Genomic DNA, 22,632 nt, shown 5'->3' with positions numbered 1-22,632 from the left:
TTAGCCACTTGAATGGAATAGTTTATTCCTCTATGAGCCTGGCCTTGGCTGGGGAGGGCAGGGTATATATTATTATTATTATTATTATTATTATTATTATTATGTGAGAACTTTATCAGGAAGTTTTATCGAAGCTTGCATGAATATGTGTCAATAACATCCCATTAGCATTTATATTAAAAATGTCTATCAAACATACTTTATACCCCTTTCAGGTGGATAAGGAGAATCTCATGATCTATAATAAAGTGTTCAAAATAGGCAGTTTGTCTGTATTACGCCGATCTGCAAACATCCGTGGTCACTTGCCTGTGTTCTGCAGTAGGAATGAAAAATGGTGTTCCTGCATTTTAGCAGTTTCTTAAAATATATGCAACGGTCTTATAGGAAACGCATACGATTACTACTCTTCCCCTCACCCACAGATTTCTAACCCTTTCTACAAAGAAGACATTTTGGAAAGAATTGACCTTTACTATCAAAAATGTTTCGCTGTCCAGAGCACATCGCCCAGGCATGGATTTGTGCTGAAACACGAAGAGCAAAAATGCAAGTAGAGAGAACAGAATATCATGTAGGGTTACAGGGTCTCTTATCATTTGTTTGTTTGTTTAATTAATTAAAAGAAGCTGTGAGGATAAGGCAATTGAGGCTGAATATGTGGAACTAAAGGTATTCCTACTCTGCTCCATGTTGATTGAAATAGATATTTGTTTACTCATTAAGCATCTTTATGCCTCAAATCTATATCTGTTCTGTGCAAATCTATATCTGTTCTGTGCAACTTTGGCAGGGGGTTGGACTCGATGGCCCTTGTGGTCTCTTCCAACTCTATGATTCTATAACTTTTGCTGTCATTGTTTCTGAATCTCGAGAATCCTATTTTGCTAATGGTACTGAGAGCTCACTGTTAGAGGTCTTTGGATTCCCTCATGAAAAGAAGGAAAAATCTGTAAACCAGTTTAGGGCTACAATCCTAAATACACTGAGTAGGTAGTAAATTCTATTTAATTCAGTAGGGCTTAACAATGGGAGATGTTTATGTCATGGAATTCTACTCAATATTGATCCAGAGCAGATTCCAATGTATAGTTAGTAGAGTGAAAACTTAAACGTTACAGGATCCCCCCAAAATAGACCAGAGGCAATTGTATTTCATCCAGCAGAGCTTTACTGCTACTTAAGGCAAATGAGCATCATGGTCACAAATCCAATACATTCAGGATTGGCACTGTCCATAAGAAATCCAGTTGCAGCAGACTTGACTTAAACTTACAATAACTCATAATAAATCTAAACCTTAACACTAAGTATAATATGTACACAACACCACACCAGAAGGAAAAGAGATAGAAAGATAAAAGTGAATCCCAGGCTCCTTCTGGCCTCTTATTATAGTCAGCATGCCCTTGACAGAAAGAGATAAGTCAGTTCAATCCAGCTGTACTCAGCTTCTCTGCAGGTATAACCCAAACACAATGAACCTTTTGCTTGTTTCTTTCACACAGAAAAACTTCCAGAACCCTCTTTAACTAATTAGAATAGGAAAGATCGCTACACATCAGATTAATCCTTTCTGCACTAAGAAATGCAAACTGACAGTTTAGGATCATGCTGCATGTCTTTGGTGTAGTTGTATCAGCAGTCTTAGGTTCAGGCACTTTAAAATCGACCCAGGGGGACACAATCTAAAACCAAAATCAAGTGATTTTGTGACGCCATTAAGTAATTCTGAAGTGGGAAGGTGGACACCTGTATGTGAGAAGTTTCACAGATACAGCTGGGATGATGATGATAATAACAACAACAACAACAACAACAACAACAACAACAACAATAATAATAATAATAATTTTTTATTATTTATACCCCATCCATCTGGCTGGGCTTCCCCAGCTACTCTGGGCGGCTTCCAAAAAAAATATTAAAATACTGTAATACATCAAACATTAAAAGCTTCCCTAAACAGGGCTGCCTTCAGATGACTCGCTTTCATTTTCTCCAGGCCTTTATGAAAACTACTATCTGGAAATGATCAATAAATATGGAAGACACCCCAAGGATGCAGCCTTCAGCTGGAGACAAGAACTATTGGACAAATACTACAGCATGTTTAAACGGTTGCAAGAGACAAGTCTACAGTTATCAGGAGGTAATTGGAGATTTTACTTCTTTCCTTTCCTTTAACTAGCACTTAACTTTTGCAAGAAACATGCGGCTTTTCAGCTTTTTCCTCTTTCGTTTTCGCCGTGATCTTAGAGACTGCTGGTTCTCCCTGGACCACATTTTAACAAACAATTGTGTGAGGAATAAGGTTCTGGTCTTACGCTCTCCATTGTGGCATCCAGCCCCCAGGGTTGTATATTAGTGGCACAGGGAGAAAATCACATCAGATGCCAGACCCAAAGAGATATCTTTGGCTCCTTCCACACTTTGTGGGGATTTCTGATACATTAAGGCAGATACTAGCATGTGCCTTTTGAATTCTGGTGCTGGAGGAGACTCTTGAGAGTCCCATGGACTGCAAGAAGATCCGACGTATCCATTCTGAAGGAAATCAGCCCTGAGTGCTCACTGGAAGGACAGATTGGGAAGCTAAGGCTCCAATAATTTGGCCACCTCATGAGAAGAGAAGACTCCCTGGAAAAGACCCTGATGTTGGGAAAGATGGAGGGCACAAGGAGAAGGGGACGACAGAGGACAAGATGGTTGGACAGTGCTCTCGAAGCTACCAGCATGAGTCTGACCAAACTGCGGGAAGCAGTGGAAGACAGGAGTGCCTGGCGTGCTCTGGTCCATGGGGGCACGAAGAGTCACTCACGACTAAACGACTAAACAACAACAGTATGTGCCCTTTGTGGAATGAGAGTGCAGTTTCGTTTCCGTCACCACGAAGAAAGTGAATGCCCTGCAATAAATAGCAAGGACTAAATTTGTTTTGGACACCAAATTCACCCCCCTTCCCCTGAAAAAATGGCCGTCCTTTTGCACTAAGAAACTACAGGGGAAAGTGAAGGATAACTTCCACATGACTGGGGTGCTATATGTATAAAAGGTAAAGGTACCCCTGCCCGTACGGGCCAGTCTTGACAGACTCTGGGGTTGTGCGCCCATCTCACTTAAGAGGCCAGGGGCCAGCGCTGTCCGGAGACACTTCCGGGTCACGTGGCCAGCGTGACAAAGCTGCATCTGGCGAGCCAGAGCTGCACACGGAAACGCCGTTTACCTTCCCGCTGGTAAGCGGTCCCTATTTATCTACTTGCACCCGGAGGTGCTTTCGAACTGCTAGGTTGGCAGGCGCTGGGACCGAGCAGCGGGAGCGCACCCCGCCGCAGGGATTCGAACCGCCGACCTTTCGATCGGCAAGTCCTAGGCGCTGAGGCTTTAACCCACAGCGCCACCTGCGTCCCCGCTATATGTATAACCTCTGTTAATTTGTGAAAGCGATTGCACAATATCCAGGTACATGTTACGTTATTGGTGTGTCTTGCAGCCCCCTCACCCCCTTATAGTAACTTTGGATTAGGCACTGAATCTACTTAATAGTTAGTGTGTGGGGAAATTAAAGCTACCTAATTGGAACCTGCTTGTTTTCACAGCCAGTAGTTTAATTGAACATTTATATCTTATGATTTTAGCACCTGAAGGCCAAAAGGACGCTATTTTAGAAATTGGACGCAGCTTATTTGAGACGGCGGCTCAAAATCTTTCCAGAGCTGATGGCCTACGTTATATAAACTCTTCTATCTTGTCCCTGATGGATTCCAGCTGCTGTGGCGATCACAGAGCATCCTATGCTCTTGGCGTTATCTTTGAAATAGGACTGGGCAGGCCTGCAGACCCAGCTCAGGTAAGAATTTGGATGGCTCACTTTTGCCTATGAACAGCTTGAGAACTAGCAATAGTTGCTATCCCATCTCCCAAATCCCACTTTTAGGTTGGAGACGGCTTTTTCAGAGTCAAAGGTGGTGTTTCCACACTTCCACCTTTCACCTCTGATTGAAACACTTGGCATCTTTTTCTATTTGTGATGTTCTCCGCAAGACCACTACCCCTCAGTGTGTTCTGGGTCCCCTTTTCCTCCAGAAAGTAGGACTAAGAGTCAGTGGCGTAGCGTGGGTTTTCAGCACCCGGGGCATGGCAAGTAATTTGCAACCCCTAACCCGTGGATTTGCGCCCCCAACCCTAACCCCCAGATGTTGCGCCCGGTGCAGCCGGCCCCCCCTGCACCCCCCACGCTACGCCACTGCTAAGAGTCACTTTGGTCTCAGTTCGTTGACTCAAAATCAGCATAGGGCAGGACTGAAGACAGCCTAACCCTCTCAGCTCCCTCTTACAAACACACTGACTGTTCTCACAATCTTGTTCTGATGCTCCTTTCTCTCTCTCTCTCTCTCTCTCTCTCTGTGTGTGTGTGTGTGTGTATGTGTGTGTCAAAAGAAGACAGAGAGACAAAGGAACGTTTATTTATACATTGGGAAGCAAAGGTTCTGCTATATCCCTTTCAGCTCTCTTGAAAAACCATTGCTTCATTTGCCCCTTACTGGCCTTATTACTTTACATAACTGTAAGCAGAGCTGGCACAAGACAATGTGCCACCTGAGACCACATCTCCGCTTGCTCCCTGCTGCCACTGCCACCTCACTTCCTCCTCCTTTCCTGCTTCAACAGCATGGTAAGGTAAAAGGTAAAGGACCCCTGGACAGTTGAGTCCAGTCAAAGGCGACTATGGGCTTGCAGCGCTTATTTCACTGTCAGGCTGAGGGAGCTGGTGTTTGTCCACAGACAGCTTTCTGGGTCATGTGGCCAGCATGACTAAACCGCTTCTGGAACAACAGAACACTGTGATAGAAACCAGAGCACATGGAAACACTGTTTACCATCCCACCACAGTGGTACCTATTTATCTACTTGTACCGGCGTGCTTTCGAACTGCTAAGTTGGCAGGAGCTGGGACAGAGCTCACCCCGTTGCATGGATTTGAACCGCTGCCACTTCCACCTGCGCAAACAGCAGTGTGTTGCTTTTTGAAGTCAGCTGGAAAGTTTTGCTCTAACTTCAAACGAGAATGTGCTGCTCTCGCAGTAGAGGAAAGCAGTGTGAGCGCTCCTTGGGTGATCTCACCCAGAAGGACCCCTTCCTCAGGATAAGGCATGGTGTGCCGGCATCGCTGCTACTTCGTTGGTGGGCAGCGGATGGCTGGCAAGGAGGGAGGCGCAGTGGCAGTTGTGGGAGTCATCAGCCACAAGGGTGGCAGCTGGCCCTCTCGCTAATGCAGTGTTTCTCAAACCTGGGTCCCCCAGCTGTTGTTGGACTACAACTCCCCTTATCCCTAGCTAGTAGGACCAGTGGTCAGGAATGATGGGAGTTGTAGTCCAACGTTTTGAAAAATACTGATAATGGAAGGGGGTGTTCACAACCCACCTATTCTTCCTCATCTTCATCTGAGGCACAAAGTCATGACAGGGCCAGGATCATAGCTGTCAACCTTCCCTTTTTTTTGTGGGAAATTCCCTTATTCCAGCGCCGTTTCCCGCTGCTATCCCGGATTGTTAGATATCCCATAGACTGTCCCCGGGACAGGTGAGGCTGCTGAACCCTTATTTTCGAGGCTGCTGATCCCTTATTTTCAAATCTGAAAGTTGACAGCTATGGCCAGGATTGCAAAAACCCCTCAGAGCTTACAGTTGTCATTCTACCCTTGCTATTATTTATAGTCATACCTCATGTTACATCCGCTTCATGTTACGTTCTTTCAGGTTATGTCCCGTGGCGACCCGGAAGTACCGGAAAGGGTTACTTCTGGGTTTCGCTGCTTGCGCATGCGCAGAAGCACAAAATGACATCATGCGCAGAAGTGGCAAATCACTACCTGCACATGCGCAGAGTCGCCACTGTGGGTTGCGTTCTTTTCATGTTGCGAACGGGCCTCCGGAACGGATTCCGTTCGCAACCAGAGGTACCACTGTACTGAACTTAATCTATGGTTCGCAATGTAGATATTCTCATTTCTCTGGGGTTTTTCTCTTGGCCACAATTAAATTTACGCTCCTATCTTTTAATTTTTACCAGGGGCTACTGTACAGTTTGGTTGCAGCTCAGGGCGGTGATAGGCTGGCCTTGATGAGCCTCGGATATAAGCATTACCAAGCCATTAATGGTTACCCACGAGATCTGGAATTGTCATATGCTTATTATAGTGATGTCGCCCTAAAGACGCCACGTGATCAACATGCTTCCGAAGGAGACCAGGTAAAAAGAAACGTACAGTTGAGATTTGATCCCCGTCTTTCTGAAAATGGAATGTTTCCAAATACATTACTGGGAAACTTTCTGCCAAATCACTGTAGTGAATGACTCTCCTGACCGAAATCTGAAGTGACAATGCCTTTAAAACAATGCCTTTATTTATACTTTTCAAATTTATACATTTCATTAATTTTACAATCATTTTAACATTTCAAAGTTTGACTTCCTTCCCCCTTTTTCTGTGGTTCCTTAAATTTATTTCTTAATATTTTCTGCATATCCAAATTCATCTATTTTAAATATAAACTCTTATGAAACTGCAGGTTATTACAATAATCCTGCCAATGTTTTTATCTGTTTGCAATTTATCAGTAAATATTCAATAAGTGATTTCCATTCTTTTATAAAAAGTTTGTTATCTTGATTTCTTTTTCTTCCGGTAAGTTTCGCCATTTCTGCATATTCCATAAGTTTTTGCACCCGTTCTTCCTTTGCTGTGACTTCTGCTTTTTTCATTTTGGGGCGAGTAGTATTCTTGCTGCTGTAGTAGCATACATAAATAAAATTCTATACAGTTTAGGTAGTTCTTTCCCTATAATTCCCGAAAGAAAGTGACAATGTGATACTAAGTTCAGCTTGAACATCCTGGGTTGCCTGAGCTCAATTCAAAACATCTCCCCACTGAGCCCAGTACTGTTATTAACTCTGACTGGTTACAATCAGTTTCAGGGGAAAAGTTGTTGCTCAGCTTTGTTGCCTGTGATCTTTTAATCAGTCTTGCAGAGAGGCAGACAAAAAAACCCTCTTGTGAGGGGCAGCCATCTTACTAGCTCCAAACCCTGCTCTGGTGGGAGACATCAGGGAATAACTTTGGTGCTTTTTGCATGTAACACATTGCTCTTTGGTGGATGCCATTTTGATTCAATATGGCAGATCAAAAAGTGACTTTGGTGCGACTTTCCCCCAAATTTTTTTGCATAGGTTCAGCTGCCTCTCAATATTTTGTCACCACACTTAGCATGAGGGTCTTGAGGTGGAGTGGGATATTTTGTGGCCATTCGGACACTGGGTGCCATTTTGAATCAAGATGGCAGACCAGAATGTCACTTTGACAGTTTGTTTGTCTTGCCATTCCATTTTTGTTGGCACAATTTCTTTTTTTCCAGTTTTTAGCAATTAGGATCCTTACTGGAAAAAAGAAATTGTGCCAACAAAAAAGGAATGGCAAGACAAACTGTTAGAGTATATTGAACTGGCTAGATTAACAGAGGCAATTAGAGATCATACTAGACAAGATTTTCAAAAAGCATGGGGGAAATGCAGAGAATACTTCACAAAACAGTGCCCTAAAATTCATACCTGGACTTGTTTTGATTAATGTCTGCAGGAGACTTTGTGAATATTTAAGTTATAATTAGAAAAATCTTAATAATTATTCATAAAGGAAACTGCTTATAAGAAGTAAATAAGGATGCCAGAAACAGGATAAAGGAACTCTTTTATTTGGTTGTTTGTATTGTTGTATATTATGCTTGTTGTTTGTTATGTTTGTGTCTGATGGGGGTGGATTTCTGTGTTGGGGGGTGGGGGTTGTGTTATGTTGTAAATAAAATTTCCAATAAAAATTTATTAAAAAAAACAAAATGTCACTTTGACATGACACTGCTTTTTTGACATAGCTTTGGCCACCTCTCAATATATCATTGCCCTACTTGACAAGAAGAATCCTTAGTGGGGATGAGGGCGGTCTACATGGATACATGGGTGTTGGGGAACACTTTGAATCAAGATGGCAAAGCCAATCGTAGTCCATTTTCTTTGGCCTTCCTTAGCACTGACTGACTCAAAGGCAAACTGTCAAGAGGTCCGAGTGCAAGAATGGAGCAGAGCGCTTAGACAGCACCTAACATTTTCTGTGTTATGAATGAGATCTCCTCTTCCCCTCTCGCCATTTGTCTGTTTAATGTTTTCTTTCTTTCCTAGGCCTTTGTAGAAACCATCAGGCTCCGGGACGAAGAGTTGTTGAAAGCTCAAACGAAAGAAAATGGCGACATCTTCATGTGGTTGAAGCACGAAGCGACAAGAGGAAACGCAGCTGCGCAGGTGGAGTGTTTGCTAGTAGACCTGAACAATCGTCCTTTCTCTAGAAACTGAACTGAAGGGAAACTTCTTCTCACTTGGTTAAAATCAAGGTTGTGGCATGCAAAGCCAGGTGCTCAACCGACAACAGCTGGCAGGGATGCATGGTCCCATGTTGTATTCCAAACCACACTGAAGGGGATTCAGATATACACAGTTCCCACCACCGCAAGATAATGTGATTAGCCTGTCGAAACAGCCCACCACAGAGCCAGTGTGGTGTAGTGGTTAAGAACGGTAGACTCATAATCTGGTGAACTGGGTTCACTTCCCCGCTCCTCCACATGCAGCTGCTGGGTGACCTTGGGCTAGTCACACTTCTCTGACGTCTCTCAGCCCCACTCACCTCACAGAGTGTTTGTTGTAGGGGAGAAAGGGAAAGGAGATTGTTAGCCACTTTGAGACGCCTTCGGGTAGTGATAAAGCGGGGTATCAAATCCAAACTACTACTACTACTACTACTACTACTATTCTTCTTCTTCTTCTTCTTCTTCTTCTTCTTCTTCTTCTTCTTCTTCTTCTTCTCTCCTCATTTGACTGCTTAGCTGTATTTTTTAGATTACCGTATTTTCTGCTCCATAAGACACACCTGACCATAAGACGCACATAGTTTTTAGAGGAGGAAAACAAGAAAAAAATATTCTGAACGAAACAGTGGATGTATGTTTTTTGTGGTTCATGCTGTGGCCACAGACATGTGATTTGATGGTGAGTTTGGGGTAGCCCAATGCAAAAATCCTGAGAATCCATGTGGATCCGTCCTTTGTAACCACTTTTTGCGCCACTGCGGCCCCAGGCAACAATGGGTGTGTGACTTTTTTTGGTGCAGGTTGTAGCCATGGACATGCTATGTGATCTGATGGTGAACTTGGGGTGACCCAATGCAAAAATCCTGAGGATCCATGTGCTTTAACAGAGCCAACCGGACAGGAGCTGCTTACAGCCGTGTAAACAGCTCCTCTCCCGCTTTGCTGCTTCAAAGCGAGCCACGGAGGAGGGAAGGAAGGGGAACCATGGATCCTCTGCTCGCGACTGCAGCAGGATCCGCCCGCCATCCATAGGCATTCGCTCCATAAGACGCACAGACATTTCCCCTTACCTTTTAGGAGGAAAAAAGTGTGTCTTATGGAGCAAAAATACGGTATTTTATTTTATTTTATTATGTATCTGTTTATTTGGTTTTACATATTAAAATTTACACCCATAGCACAACAACACCTTCCATAAATACAAGACTCCCACGAATCCCTGGACTTCCCTCCTCCCCTCCATGGGTCCTGTTTTAAAACGTTTTCTGCTGCATCTTTTATAGTAATCCAAATTATTATGTTTCTATTACATCTATAGTTCTCGTTACATCACAAGTGTTATTGCAATCCCACTAACAATTTTAAATGTTTACAATGGTCTCCAAGATAAGTTATAAATTTCCCCCATTCCTTATTCATCATCATCAATCTTTATTATGGTCCAGAGACCCAACAAATCATTACAAAGCAATACACAATTCATACAGCCTACCTCCAGGTTAAACAAGCATTTTGTTCAGAATATAGGGATCATTGGTTCTTGCAACCACCGATAAAAACTTTGCCACTGCTAATGTTCTAGCGTCTGTCCGGTCTTCCAATAGGAACCTGACATAGTGAGCCTCTGATTTTCCCGGGAAAGGTACCAGCAAGGGTAATATCAGTTCAGCCCTGGCTTGCTCATATTTTGCACAGTGCAACAAAATATGTTTTATGGAATCGATGTCTTGAGCACACGAGCAAAGTCTGTCCTGGTAGGGAACTCCTCTCAACCTGTCATCCAACACTTCAGAAGGAAAGATGTTTAGTTTGGCTTTGGTGAAAAGCCTTCAATAGTTTGGTACTGTTGGTACCCATTCCTTATTAAAGATTTGATCATCTTGATTTCTGATTTTCCCAGTCATTTTTGCCATTTCAGCGTAGTCCATCAACTTGATCTGCCACTCTTGTCTGGTAGGGAATTTTTAGATTACTTTAAGCACCTCCCTTGGACTTACGAAAACTCGCATAGATTCGCAAAATTCTGAAATGGATCTTGACAAGCATACACCTGAGATTTACGAAAATCTTTCCTTTTGTTTCAGCAACGTTTGGGACAGATGCTTTTCTGGGGCCAGCAAGGAGTGGGGAAAAACACCAAAGCAGCTGTCGAGTGGTATGCAAAGGGTGCCTTGGAGACAGGAGACCTTGTATCTCTCTATGATTATTCCATCGTGTTATTCAAGGTAAAACAGAAAAACTGCTGCTTTTGTTACAGAACGTGACAGCATTTCAGAGAAGCATTCTTTGCAAACCTTACATAATCAAAACAAACATTCCAGTGTAAAATGAGTGATTTCCACCACTGAAATATACTCGGAGTCGAGAGTGGATTTCATGCTCTTTATTCAGCTCATAGTGGTGAGGAGGAATGGAAGTTCCCCCAGAATGTCTGCTTTATATACATGATTTACACAATGGGCCCCACGTGATTGGCTAATTCCGGGATTCTCCTGTAGGCCAATCAGGTTGCGGATTCACTTCCACCTGGAGCTATTGGGTGGCTCCTGTGGACCAATCAGACTGCTGCATTCTGGGTCCTGTTGTCCTAGGACCAATCAGACTGCTGCATTCTGAATCCTATTGTTCTAGGACCAATCAGACTGCTGCATTCTGAATCCTATTGTTCTAGGACCAATCAGACTGCTGCATTCTGGGTCCTGTTGTCCTAGGACCAATCAGACTGCTGCATTCTGAATCCTATTGTTCTAGGACCAATCAGACTGCTGCATTCTGAATCCTATTGTTCTAGGACCAATCAGACTGCTGCATTCTGAATCCTATTGTTCTAGGAACAATCAGACTGCTGCATTCAGAATCCTATTGTTCTAGGAACAATCAGACTGCTGCATTTTGGATCCTATTCAACTCAGTAAATAACAACCACCAACCCAGCAATCCAGCTGAGCCCCTTGATTTATTTCTTCTGCCCATAAATACCACATTTGGGCAGGTAGCCTTCCCCCGGTACCCTCCCACTCCCACCACAAGGTGGTGCTGTCTGCCCCCATCCCCTTGAAAAGTGCATAGACCTGGGATGTCTAAACCACTGAGCTTCTTGGGCTTGCCCATCAGAAGGTTGGCGGTTTGAATCCCCACGACAGAGTGAGCTCCCGTTGCTCTGTCCCAGCTCCTGCCAACCTAGCAGTTTGAAAGCACGCCAGTGCAAGTAGACAAATAGGTACCACTGTGGCAGGAAGGTAAACAGTGTGCACTCTGTCACTCGTCATGGTGTTCCATTGTACCAGAAGTGGTTTAGTCTTGCTGGCCACATGACCTGGAAAGTTGTCTGTGGACAAATGCTGGCTCCCTCATCCTGAAAGCAAGATGAGCACCACAACCCCGGAGTCGCCTTTGACTGGAAGCAACCACCCAGGGGTCCTTTACCTTTTACCTTTTGCACAGAGCTGGAGGAGGAAGCGAAAAGAGCAATGCTGGAAATGGTCATTTCAGGAACCAGTCTTCCCTCCTCATTCTGCAACTTCTCTGCAGTCTCCGTTAGCAAGCCTTTCACTGCTTTGCTATCAAATGTCCTGACTTCTTCCTTAGCCAATTTCCGGATTTATTTAAGTAATCCTTTTATTGCTGGCTTTAACAAACCCCCTTTTTTTGCATCTTGTATTGGGTGCATTTTTCCTTTTCCTTTTTGGGCAAGACTTCCATTTAACAGAATGTGCCTCTGTGTGGTACGAAGATCATGGCCATTGTTCCCATCACCTCCTGGCAAATAGAAGGGGAAGAAATGGAGGCAGTGAGAGATTTTACTTTCTTGGGCTCCATGATCACTGCAGATGGTGACAGCAGTCACGAAATTAAAAGACGGCTGCTTCTTGGGAGAAAAGCAATGACAAACCTAGACAGCATCTTAAAAAGCAGAGACATCACCTTACCAACAAAGGTCTGTATAGTTAAAGCTATGGTTTTCCAAGTAGTGATGTATGGAAGTGAGAGCTGGACCATAAAGAAGGCTGATCGCCAAAGAATTGATGCTTTTGAATTCTGGTGCTGGAGGAGACGCTTGAGAGTCCCATGGACTGCAAGAAGATCAAAGCTATCCATTCTTGGGGAAATCAGCCCTGAGTGCTCACTGGAAGGACAGATCCTGAAGCTGAGGCTCCAATACTTTGGCCACCTCATGAGAAGAGAAGACTCCCTGGAAAAGACCCTGATGCTAGGAAAGATGGAGGGCACAAGGAGAAGGGGATGACAGAGGACGAGATGGTTGGACAGTGTTCTCAAAGCTACCAGCATGAGTTTGACCAAACTGCAGGAAGACAGGAGTGCCTGGCGTGCTCTGGCCCATGGGGTCACAAAAAGTTGGACACGACTAAACGACCAAACAACAACAGCAACACATTAATATCCAGGGTCCTTTACCTTTAACCTTTACCTTTTACACCTTAATATCAATGTGGGATGAGGAGGTTACATTTGTCAATTGGATACAAGGTTTTTGACGTTTCACGAGCATAAAAGATATATAGGTGCTTTGAGGAGGAAGAAAGTCCATTTTTTTGCTAGGATACCAATTAATCATGGGAGAATCCTGCACATTTGAAAGTTGCACCTGCATTTTTGTCCCTTTAAGCTAATGTGACTTTTCAGTGAGCAGGAATAGGAAAGGCTTTGTATAATCCTGATTTTTGTCATTGCTTTAGGGCCAAGGTGTGAAAAAGAACAGAACACTTGCTTTACATCTGATGAAGAAAGCTGCATCCAAGGTAACTTCTACAAAAAACAGCTTCTGTAGGGGAATTTGCACTGTCCAGCACTGTCTCTTGCCTGATGGAGCGTCCCCTTGCTGCAGCACAGCGACATGCCGCAATATATCTGCTGATTTTTAAGGTCCCATGAGATTGTTGTTTTTGCTGCAGGAGTCTAAGGCTTTGTATACCGTTAAAGCACATCCAAAGCACATTTTTTCCTCTCAGAGAATTCTGGTTACTGTATCTTGTTGAGCACTGCTGAAAATAGTAACCCTGTGAGGGGCAAACTGTTATGTAGTGAAGTTCTCACCCTGAGCCAGCAGGGGGATACTGTAGATAGTTTTTACTCAGGTCCACATATGCAAATAAGGGATTGAAAGTGACGTTCAGTGATTGGATAGTTACAGAAAGGTGTTACAGTTACGTTGTACTGGAGCTCTATATAAGCAGGCTGGCTGAACCCTTCAGTTCAGTTCTGTTCTGGCCTGTGAATAAACAAGAGCTGTTTGAAGAATCGCTGTGTCGTCTGATATGTTCACCCACAACTTAACACAAACTACAGTGCCTAGACTTCTTTGAGAGAAATAATGTCCTTTGAATATGCTTTGAATGTGCTTAAGTGTGTACACAGCTTAAGGCAGCTACTTCTCTAGAAATTGTCAGGTACAGATGCAATCCTTGAAAGTCTAATGTACCTTAAGTTTCATTTAGGTTCCCTCAAATCCTCTGGTTTGTTGTTTTTTATTTTGTTTGTTTGTTTGTTATTTGTTTATTTTTTAATTTATATTTTTCAGGTTTATACATTTCACTGATTTTACAATCATTTTGACATTTCAAAACTTGACCTCCTTCCCCCTCTTTCTGCGGCTCCTTAAATTTATTTTCAATACCTTCTGCATATCCAAATTAACTCAATTTGCTCATTTATTTGTCTACTTTAAATATATACTCTTATGAAACTGCAGGTTATTACAATGATCCTGCCAATGTTCTTATCTGTTTCCACTTTATCTGTAAATATTCAATAGACCATTTGCATTCTTTTATAAAAAGTTTGTTATCTTGATTTCTTATTCTGCCGATAAGTTTTGCCATTTCTGTGTACTCCACAAGCTTTTGCATCCGTACTTCCTTTGCTGAGACTTCTGCTTCTTTCCATTTGGGGGAGAGTAACATTCTTGCCACTGTAGTCGCATACATAAATAAGTTTCTATACAGTTTAGGTAGTTCTATCCCTATAATTCCCAAAAGAAAAGCTTCTGGGTTTTTTACAAATGTTATTTTAAACATCCTCTTCATTTCATTATATATCATTTCCCAGTAAGCTTTAACCTTACTACAAGACCACCACATATGATAAAAATAACCTTCTTTCTCTTTACATTTCCAACAGTTATTTGATTTAGATTTGTCAGAGCCACCCGAGGTCCCAGCTCACAAGAGACCAAAATCCAGTCCAAGTTATATACAAAAGGTTTTATTGAAGAACATTGTTGTCGTTACGTCCAAGCTCCGTGGCTCAGCATCTGTTACCCTTAGATGTTTGAAGTCCCCTCTGAGTCAGTCCCGCCCCTGCACCAGCTTAAGAGGCTTGTACTGCTCCACCTTTTCCTCTCCTTCCTTTTCCGCAGGGTCTTCCTGCCCCCCTGTGCTCCCTCCCTCCGGGACTCCCCCGAGGCTGAGTCTTCTGACGCCTGCTCCCCCCTCCTTCGTGCTTTGGGACCAGGCTCCTCCTCAGGGCTCTCCTCATTTCCGCGCGCCTCCACATTTGAACTTGGCGCGCGTACGTTGCTTCTGACCTTCCTTTCGACCGTTACGCTACTCTCGGTACTACACTCCTCCCCTTCCGGCAGGACGTTCTGCTCCGAACTCCTTCCCCTCTCTGCTTCCTGTTCTGCTCTTTCTGACACACTGGCAACTCCACCCCCTTCACTCCGTTCCGACGGAGAGGCCGGTCCCGATCTCCAACCCCCACTGGGGATTCCCTCTTCGTTCCCCTGCTTCTGACTGCTTCCCTCTCTACTGCCCCTTGGCCTGACCAGGGGGGCTCCCTTTTGGGAATCCTCGGATTCACTTGACGGACTCACTGACAACCTCGGGTCGTCGTCGTCCTCTTCCTCGTCACCCTGGGACCCCTCCCCCTCGCTCTCTGTCCCTGAAACCCTGACAAGATTTATAATTTTTTGCCAATTTACTCGGTGTTGGATACCATCGATATATCATTTTCATATAATTCTCTCTTACAGCATGCTGTAAATTATACATCCATATTCCACAATCGTTCCCATGCTTCCATGTCTATGTTTATTTGTTTGTTTGTTTTGTAAAACTGTTTAACTTCCTGCTTTTATAGATAGACAAGACTGACCATAAGCATATCTTTATTATCATCCTGATTCCTAAAATATTTTATCAGGCATCTCCCTCCATGCTAGAAACAGCCACATGAGACAAAAAGTTACTCTTGCATCCTTGTTTGCTGAAATACACTCAGAGTCAAGAGTGGATTTCATGTTCTTTATTCAGCTCATAGTGGTGAGGAGGAATGGAGGTTTCCCCAAAGTATCTGATTTATATACATTATTTATACAGTGGGCTGCACATGATTGGCTAATTCCGGAATTCTCCTGTAGGCCAATCAGGTTGTGGATTCACTTCTATCTGGAGCTGGATTGGGTGGCTCCTGCAGACCAATCAGACTGCTGCATTCTGAATCCCATTGTTCTAGGACCAATGAGACTGCTGCATTCTGAATCCTATTGTTCTAGGACCAATCAGACTGCTGCATTTTGGATCCTATTGTTCTAGGACCAATCAGACTGCTGCATTTTGGATCCTATTCAACTCAGCACATAACATTTGCCATGCCCTGCTGCCCTGTGTCAGATATCTCTACACACAGAAAGCTAGAATTTTTTTGTGGGGGAGGGGGAAGTTTTGATATGAGGGAGTATTCATGTGACTCACCTGTAACAGAAACAGGGTGTGAGGGGTGCTAAAAAGTTACAATATGACTTGGGAATTCCAAAGATATTTTGGTTAATTTAGTTTTCCTTGTTAAGTAATATGTGCGCAGAATGGCATACAAATCATTAACAGTGATTGCTAAGTTCTTGCACTTACGTTACGTATTAATATTGACAATGGTGGCGATGCATTACCTGACATTTTCAGAAGGAAAAAAAATTACATTTTTTGGTTTTTCTAAAAGCAGTTTATGCACTTTTTCATCAAACAGACTTGGCAAGCTAAATGTTGCCCAGTCACAAAAATGATAGCAGATTCGAATTCCTCACACCCCAAAAACATATTTTTTAAAGGCCCATCGCTGAATAAATTTGCAAAAATTACATTTAACCCCTTAAAACGATACACTCTGATTGTGTCATGTCCTCATTCTGCAGGTTTCATTTGACTGCTTGACAATTTGAGCCCGGCCTTTGCTGGGGAGGGCGGGGTATAAATAAAATATTATTATTATTATTATTATTATTATTATTATTATTATTATTATTATTGGCTGGGAATAATAATAATAATTTATTATTTATACCCTGCCCCTCTGGCAGGGTTTCCCCTGCCACTCTGGTCATCTTCTAACAAAATGTGGGAGATGTCCCCAGGGGTTTTATCTGAGAGCAGCCTGGACTTAGCCCCATGTCTTTCCATAAGGTGTTGGGTTCTCGAACAAAAGAAATCAGGGACTGAAACACTCTCAGCCTGAAAGTTCTTAAGATTTCCCCTTTTGCTGCCTTTCTGCCTGCAGGGACTGCCTCAAGCACTGAATGGCCTGGGTTGGTATTATCATAACTTCAAAAGAGACTACGCGAAAGCAGCCCGATACTGGTTAAAAGCTGAAGCTATGGGCAATCCTGATGCATCCTTCAACTTTGGCGTCTTATATTTGGATGGAGCATATCCAGGAATAACTGGGAGAAATAAAGTGAGTGTAAATTGTTTATTTACCAGCACAGATAAGTATTAAACACTGAGGTCCCGTGCTGAGGACCTTCTGGCAGTTCCCTCACTGCGAGAAGCCAAGTTACAGGGAACCGGGCAGAGGGCCTTCTCGGTGGTGGCACCCACCCGAGGAACGTCCTCCCACCAGATGTCTAAGAGAACAACAACTACCAGATTTTTAGAAGACATCTGAAGGCAGCCCTGTTTAGGGAAGCTTTTAATGTTTGACGGATTACTGTATTTTAATATTTTGTTGGAAGCCGCCCAGAGTGGCTGGAGAAGCCCAGCCAGACAGGCGGGGTATAAATAATAAATTATTATTATTATTATTATTATTATTAATTAAACATTTTTCTCTTTGGATTCTCAACATTTTAATAGAGAGGTGGCCATTTCAAATGGCAATCAGTATACAAATGGTAACTAATAACTTCTGTTTCAATTTTTTAAAAAATTGCATTTTCCTTATGCACACATTATTGACATTATAGAAAGATGAAACAAGCAAAAGTTTTATTTTTTTACTGCTTTCCCCCCACTTTACAGACTGTTGCTGCTGACTATTTCTTTAAAGCGGCAGAAAGTGATCACATGGAAGGCACATTACGGTGTTCACAATATTATATTACAGGAAACTTAGCGAGCTTCCCCAGGGATCCTGAAAAGGCAGTAATGTAAGTAGTGCTAAGAAATGCATTGACAACAATAACAAAAAAAAATTCTTAAACCAGGAATCATTGTGACTGCAAAAAAAAACATGGTTGTGTGCTAAGATCACCAAAACTGCCTAGAAATAAATTTACACATGACTCAAATTTTAGTTTGAGGTTTGGCATAATTTTGGCCATAACTTTATTGATTACAGGCTGTGATTGGTTTGCTTAGGCATTGGTTCAGACTATCTGATCCTGTCTCAGAGTATCCAGGACAGGAGCAGAACTGACAACTGCCAGTTGCAGAGGTCAGTCGAGGTAAGCACCCTGGGAGATCGATTGGGATGGGTGCAGATCCCTAAGATCACACCCAGAGTGCTCCCAGGGGCCCTTGCGTGGCCCTATCCCCCTTTCAGGGGTCAGACAAATGTATGGCGAACCCCTGGATTCCTTGAACGGAATACCTACGCAGCAACCATCGGAAGGACAAGTCACAGCCACGCCTCGTCCCCTCCACATACATAAACCAATGCCTAACCACAAACCTTGGTGGCGCTGTGGGTTAAATCACAGAGCCTAGGACTTGCCGATCAGAAGGTCGGCTGTTCGAATCCCCACGACAGTGTGTGCTCCCGTTGCTCAGTCCCTGCTCCTGCCAACCTAGCAGTTCGAAAGCACATCAAAGTGCAAGTAGATAAATAGGTACCGCTCCGGCGGGAAGGTAAACAGCGTTTCCATGTGCTGCTCTGGTTTGCCAGAAGCGGCTTAGTCATGTTGGCCACGTGACCCGGAAGCTGTATGCTGGCTCCCTCAGCCAATAAAGCGAGATGAGCGCCGCAACTCCAGAGTCGGTCACTGGGAGGAGAACCCGATTTTCAGTAACCTTGACCTTCCAAACCTATACTTGTTTTCTTCTTCTTTTTTTTCATACCTTGTTCATTGTGTCACTTTTTGGGCTGAGGGGATTTGCATTTCTGAAGCTTAAATTGCACATTTTGTGGCGGGAGGGAGCCCTGAGTCTTACATTGGCAGTGAAGCAAACACCCTCCTTCCTTTCTCTTCTCCCCCAAGAAGAAGGTCCCCATCTCATCCTAACCTGGAGGTACATAATGGAGTTGAGGGCCAGTCTCATACTTCTTCACAATGTGAGGGCTGCTGCCAGGTGTCCGCCATTGCAGAGACGGGCAAGAAAGCAAGGGGCTAGAACAACAGGAGAAACAGCATGTTGGGAAGCAGGAGATTCTCCTGGAGTTCATTGATTTGGGTTGAGGTGTGTGCAGGCATTTGCCTGCCACAAAGTTGGCTGCCGACTTCGAATGCTAATGTTTCTGTTCTTATTTTCAGCTGGGCAAAATATGTGGCAGAAAAGAATGGCTATTTAGGCCACGTCATTCAAAAAGCTCTCAACGCTTATCTGGAATTGTCTTGGTAGGTCTGGTGCTCCTTTTCTGTATGTATTTATATATATATATGTATTATTATTATTATTATTATTATTATTAGCAAGAGAACTGAGAAAGTGAAATAACACAATGACTACAAAAGATAGGGACGCAGGTGGCGCTGTGGGTTAAAGCCTCAGCGCCTAGGACTTGCCGATCGAAAGGTCGGCGGTTCAAATCCCTGCGGCGGGGTGCGCTCCCGCTGCTCGGTCCCAGCGCCTGCCAACCTAGCAGTTCGAAAGCACCCCCGGGTGCAAGTAGATAAATAGGGACCGCTTACCAGCGGGAAGGTAAACGGCATTTCCGTGTGCAGCTCTGGCTCGCCAGATGCAGCTTTGTCACGCTGGCCACGTGACCCGGAAGTGTCTCCGGACAGCGCTGGCCCCTGGCCTCTTGAGTGAGATGGGCGCACAACCCCAGAGTCTGTCAAGACTGGCCCGTACGGGCAGGGGTACCTTTACCTTTACCTTTTACAAAAGATAAATGCAATTCAGAATGGGAATTCTATACTTCTATGCTGTGAAATGGCCACCTAATAGTAGCTAAATTAGAACAATTGACTGATTTATCCGTTTCCTAACACTGTGCTCCCAACAGACATTTCAGTGCAAAGGCCCAATCATTAGCTGGATATGAAAAACTCAGGGACAAACTAGATGAGACATTTGTAATGTATTATTAGATCTCCAGTCTCTTAAGTTTTGGCAAATAGCAGCCTCGGGTGGGGAGGACATATGTAAGTTTCTTGTAATGTGGCAAATAGCCACTCTGCGTGAGTGACCTTTATTTGGAAAACAGTGTTTGGTGGTGGTGGTGGGCTGTACTGCAGCCCTGATTAGAATCCAGGAAGCAACTACCCTTGGAGGGGGGCAGTGCTATTTGCTAAAATTTAAAGAAATCAGATCTCCACCATTCCCTCTAGTTTTGCCCTCAGCATGACCTAAAACAATTCAGTGCTCAAAGCAGAAAAAAACCTAATGAACTCTCCATTATAGCACAAATAAAGGTAAAGGACCCCTAGAAGGTTAAGTCCCGTTAAAGGCGATTATGGGGTTGCGGCACTTATCTTGCTTTCAGGCCAGCGTTTGTCCCCAGACAGCTTTCTAGGTCATGTGGCCAGCATGACTAAACCATTTCTGGTGCAACAGAACACCATGATGGAAACCAGAGTGCACGGAAACTCTGTTTACCTTCCCGCCACAGCAGTACCTATTTATCTACTTGCACTGGCGTGCTTTCAAACTTCTAGGTTGGCAGGAGCTGGGACAGAGCAATGGGAGCTCACCCCGTTGTGGGGATTCAAACTGCCAACCTAATGATCAGCAAGCCCAAGAGGCCCAGTGGTTTAGACCACAGCACCACCCTTACATCACAAATATAATAATAATAAACACCATCACAGACGACTTTCTGTCCTTTAATGATAGTCTGAATTTAGTGTATCTCAATCCACATGCAGAACTCCCAGAGCATTTTCTGGGTACAGTTTGGTGAAACTCTACATGCAAAGGATCCATGTGAAAGCTAGGAGGCAGATTGCCAAAGTTTAAACCAGCTGCTAATCCTTATCCTTCACTTTTAAGTTTTGACCAGTAGATGTAGCTGTTGATTCGGAGTGCCAACCTTTCTTCCCCAACTCTGTGTAAAAGCCACAACCTATTTCAGATTAGAGGGAAGCACCAATGGAATCTTCTTTTCAAGATCTAATAGCATCTCTGCAGGCAGGGAGAGTTTTCATGACATAGTCCTAACCATGACCATGGGCTGGAGTCAGGGTGGGAGCACAAGCAGCCATTTACAGTTTGCTTTCTTAAGATTAATTCGGCTACAAGTGATGCATTTCGCATCATGTGTCATTTTCCCGAAACTCTTAGGGCCTAACTAGACATAATAGGAGTGGACTCATGTATCTGAATTGGATAATCCTCAAATTTACATGAAGTGGACTAAGGTAGAACTCTTCCCTGCTTTCAGCTTTTTCAGCCAGTCTTTTCTTTCTCAATGGAAAGAAATATCAGGAGAACTGGAGAACTGGAGGAGACCCTAAGTATCATCTAGCAGCAATGCAGGAATCTCAATATGCGTTCCCCATCCAGTTTGAAACCATACTGGACCCTGCTTAGCTTTGCAAATTTGCTATCCATTTTACTGCTGCACCACTCAGAGGGGAGGAGAGATTTTATTAGAAGGTTTTTTTGTTTTGTGTTTTTTTTTTTTGCATGGGTAGGTCAGATGTTCAACTGCTGCCACCTGCACAACACTGTTGCACTTCAAAAGCTCCCCACCTTGTATTACTTCTGCATGATCTGAATTGAACTATGCCGATGTCATCTCTAATTGTGTCTTTAATTTAAACCCGTTGTCTTCTCAGAACCCTTCCTTCTCTTCCAAGCAAGGCCTTTGTTCCGCAGATGATTCTGTGGAATGTTTTAGGGTGTGTACTCTAACCTGTCACGTCACTGTCTCTCTGCCTAACCTACCTCACAGGGATGTTGTGATGTGGAAATGAAGAGCAAATGTGGCTGCCTTGAGCTTCTCGGGCCTTATTGTTACCCTGTGTAAATTGAGAATGTGCCCTAAAACATACTTAAGACTCTTTTGCTGTGGCACATTCCAGGAGGAATATCAGTACTGCTGAACAATCTGTCTCTCTTCTTCTTCTTCTTCTTCTTCTTCTTCTTCTTCTTCTTCTTCTTCTTCTTCTTCTTCATCGATCACTGATAGCCAAGTAAGATTGTCATACATAAACATGGTCTTAACAGTGAGTCTGTAAGTGACTGTGGAGGCCAATTCTGGATACACACATCCTTCCACAGTGGGGACATAGGTTTCCGGGCGGGAGTTGATCATGTTGAGGGTTTGCCAAGCATGCCTTCCTCTTAGCACGTTCCACCATTTTGTCCTGAGTTCGAGCGTCTTCAAAGCCCATAGAACCTTTGGTAAATTGGGTCATCCCTTAAAGAGGGCACGTATTGCGGTGAGATCTGGCAACCAAACCCTGTGTTGTGGGTGGGTTTGATTGAATATCCACAACACCCAATTGGTAGGTCCCTTGATGCTGGGTTCAATCAGGCCAATGGGACGCAAGCTAAATGGATCAAGAGACCTATATATACATATGCACATGACTCAGAGCTTCCTCTTTCGGTGCGTGCATTTGGAACACCCGCCCACCTCTCCCTATATTTGGGGCTGTGCGCTTTACCTTGCTATGCCGTCGTGTGTCGTCTGTCGTTGGGACAGGGGCACGGCAGGAATTTTCCCCACTTGGCTGATTGGCTGTTGCCATTTGGGTTTCGCCTGCCGCGTAGCAAATCGTCACAACTTGTAAGGTTGTGGATAGGCTCTGGTTCAGGTGATAGGGATGGGAGAAGGCTCTCGCCATCCCTATGTGAAGGGTATTCCGTTAAAGGAA

The 22,632-nt window shown here is 43.8% G+C and overlaps 1 protein-coding gene across 1 annotated transcript in view; it reads left to right on the top strand.

The window, feature by feature from the left end:
- SEL1L3 (SEL1L family member 3) overlaps positions 1 to 22,632 on the top strand; it is a 52,393-nt gene that overhangs the window by 18,241 nt on the left and 11,520 nt on the right. The window contains exons 8-17 of the mRNA XM_083754896.1: positions 426 to 549; positions 2,006 to 2,152; positions 3,639 to 3,850; positions 6,073 to 6,252; positions 8,233 to 8,352; positions 10,502 to 10,642; positions 13,115 to 13,177; positions 16,929 to 17,105; positions 17,669 to 17,796; positions 19,120 to 19,203. Coding sequence (XP_083611022.1) covers positions 426 to 549; positions 2,006 to 2,152; positions 3,639 to 3,850; positions 6,073 to 6,252; positions 8,233 to 8,352; positions 10,502 to 10,642; positions 13,115 to 13,177; positions 16,929 to 17,105; positions 17,669 to 17,796; positions 19,120 to 19,203 — 1,376 coding nt within the window. The remainder of the gene's footprint in view (positions 1 to 425; positions 550 to 2,005; positions 2,153 to 3,638; positions 3,851 to 6,072; positions 6,253 to 8,232; positions 8,353 to 10,501; positions 10,643 to 13,114; positions 13,178 to 16,928; positions 17,106 to 17,668; positions 17,797 to 19,119; positions 19,204 to 22,632) is intronic.

The sequence above is a fragment of the Podarcis gaigeae genome (assembly GCF_964106915.1).
Source record: "Podarcis gaigeae genome assembly, chromosome: 9".
Lineage (NCBI taxonomy): Eukaryota > Metazoa > Chordata > Lepidosauria > Squamata > Lacertidae > Podarcis > Podarcis gaigeae.
Note: the sequence above shows the minus strand (reverse complement) of the source record. Positions and strands in the feature narration are given on the sequence as shown.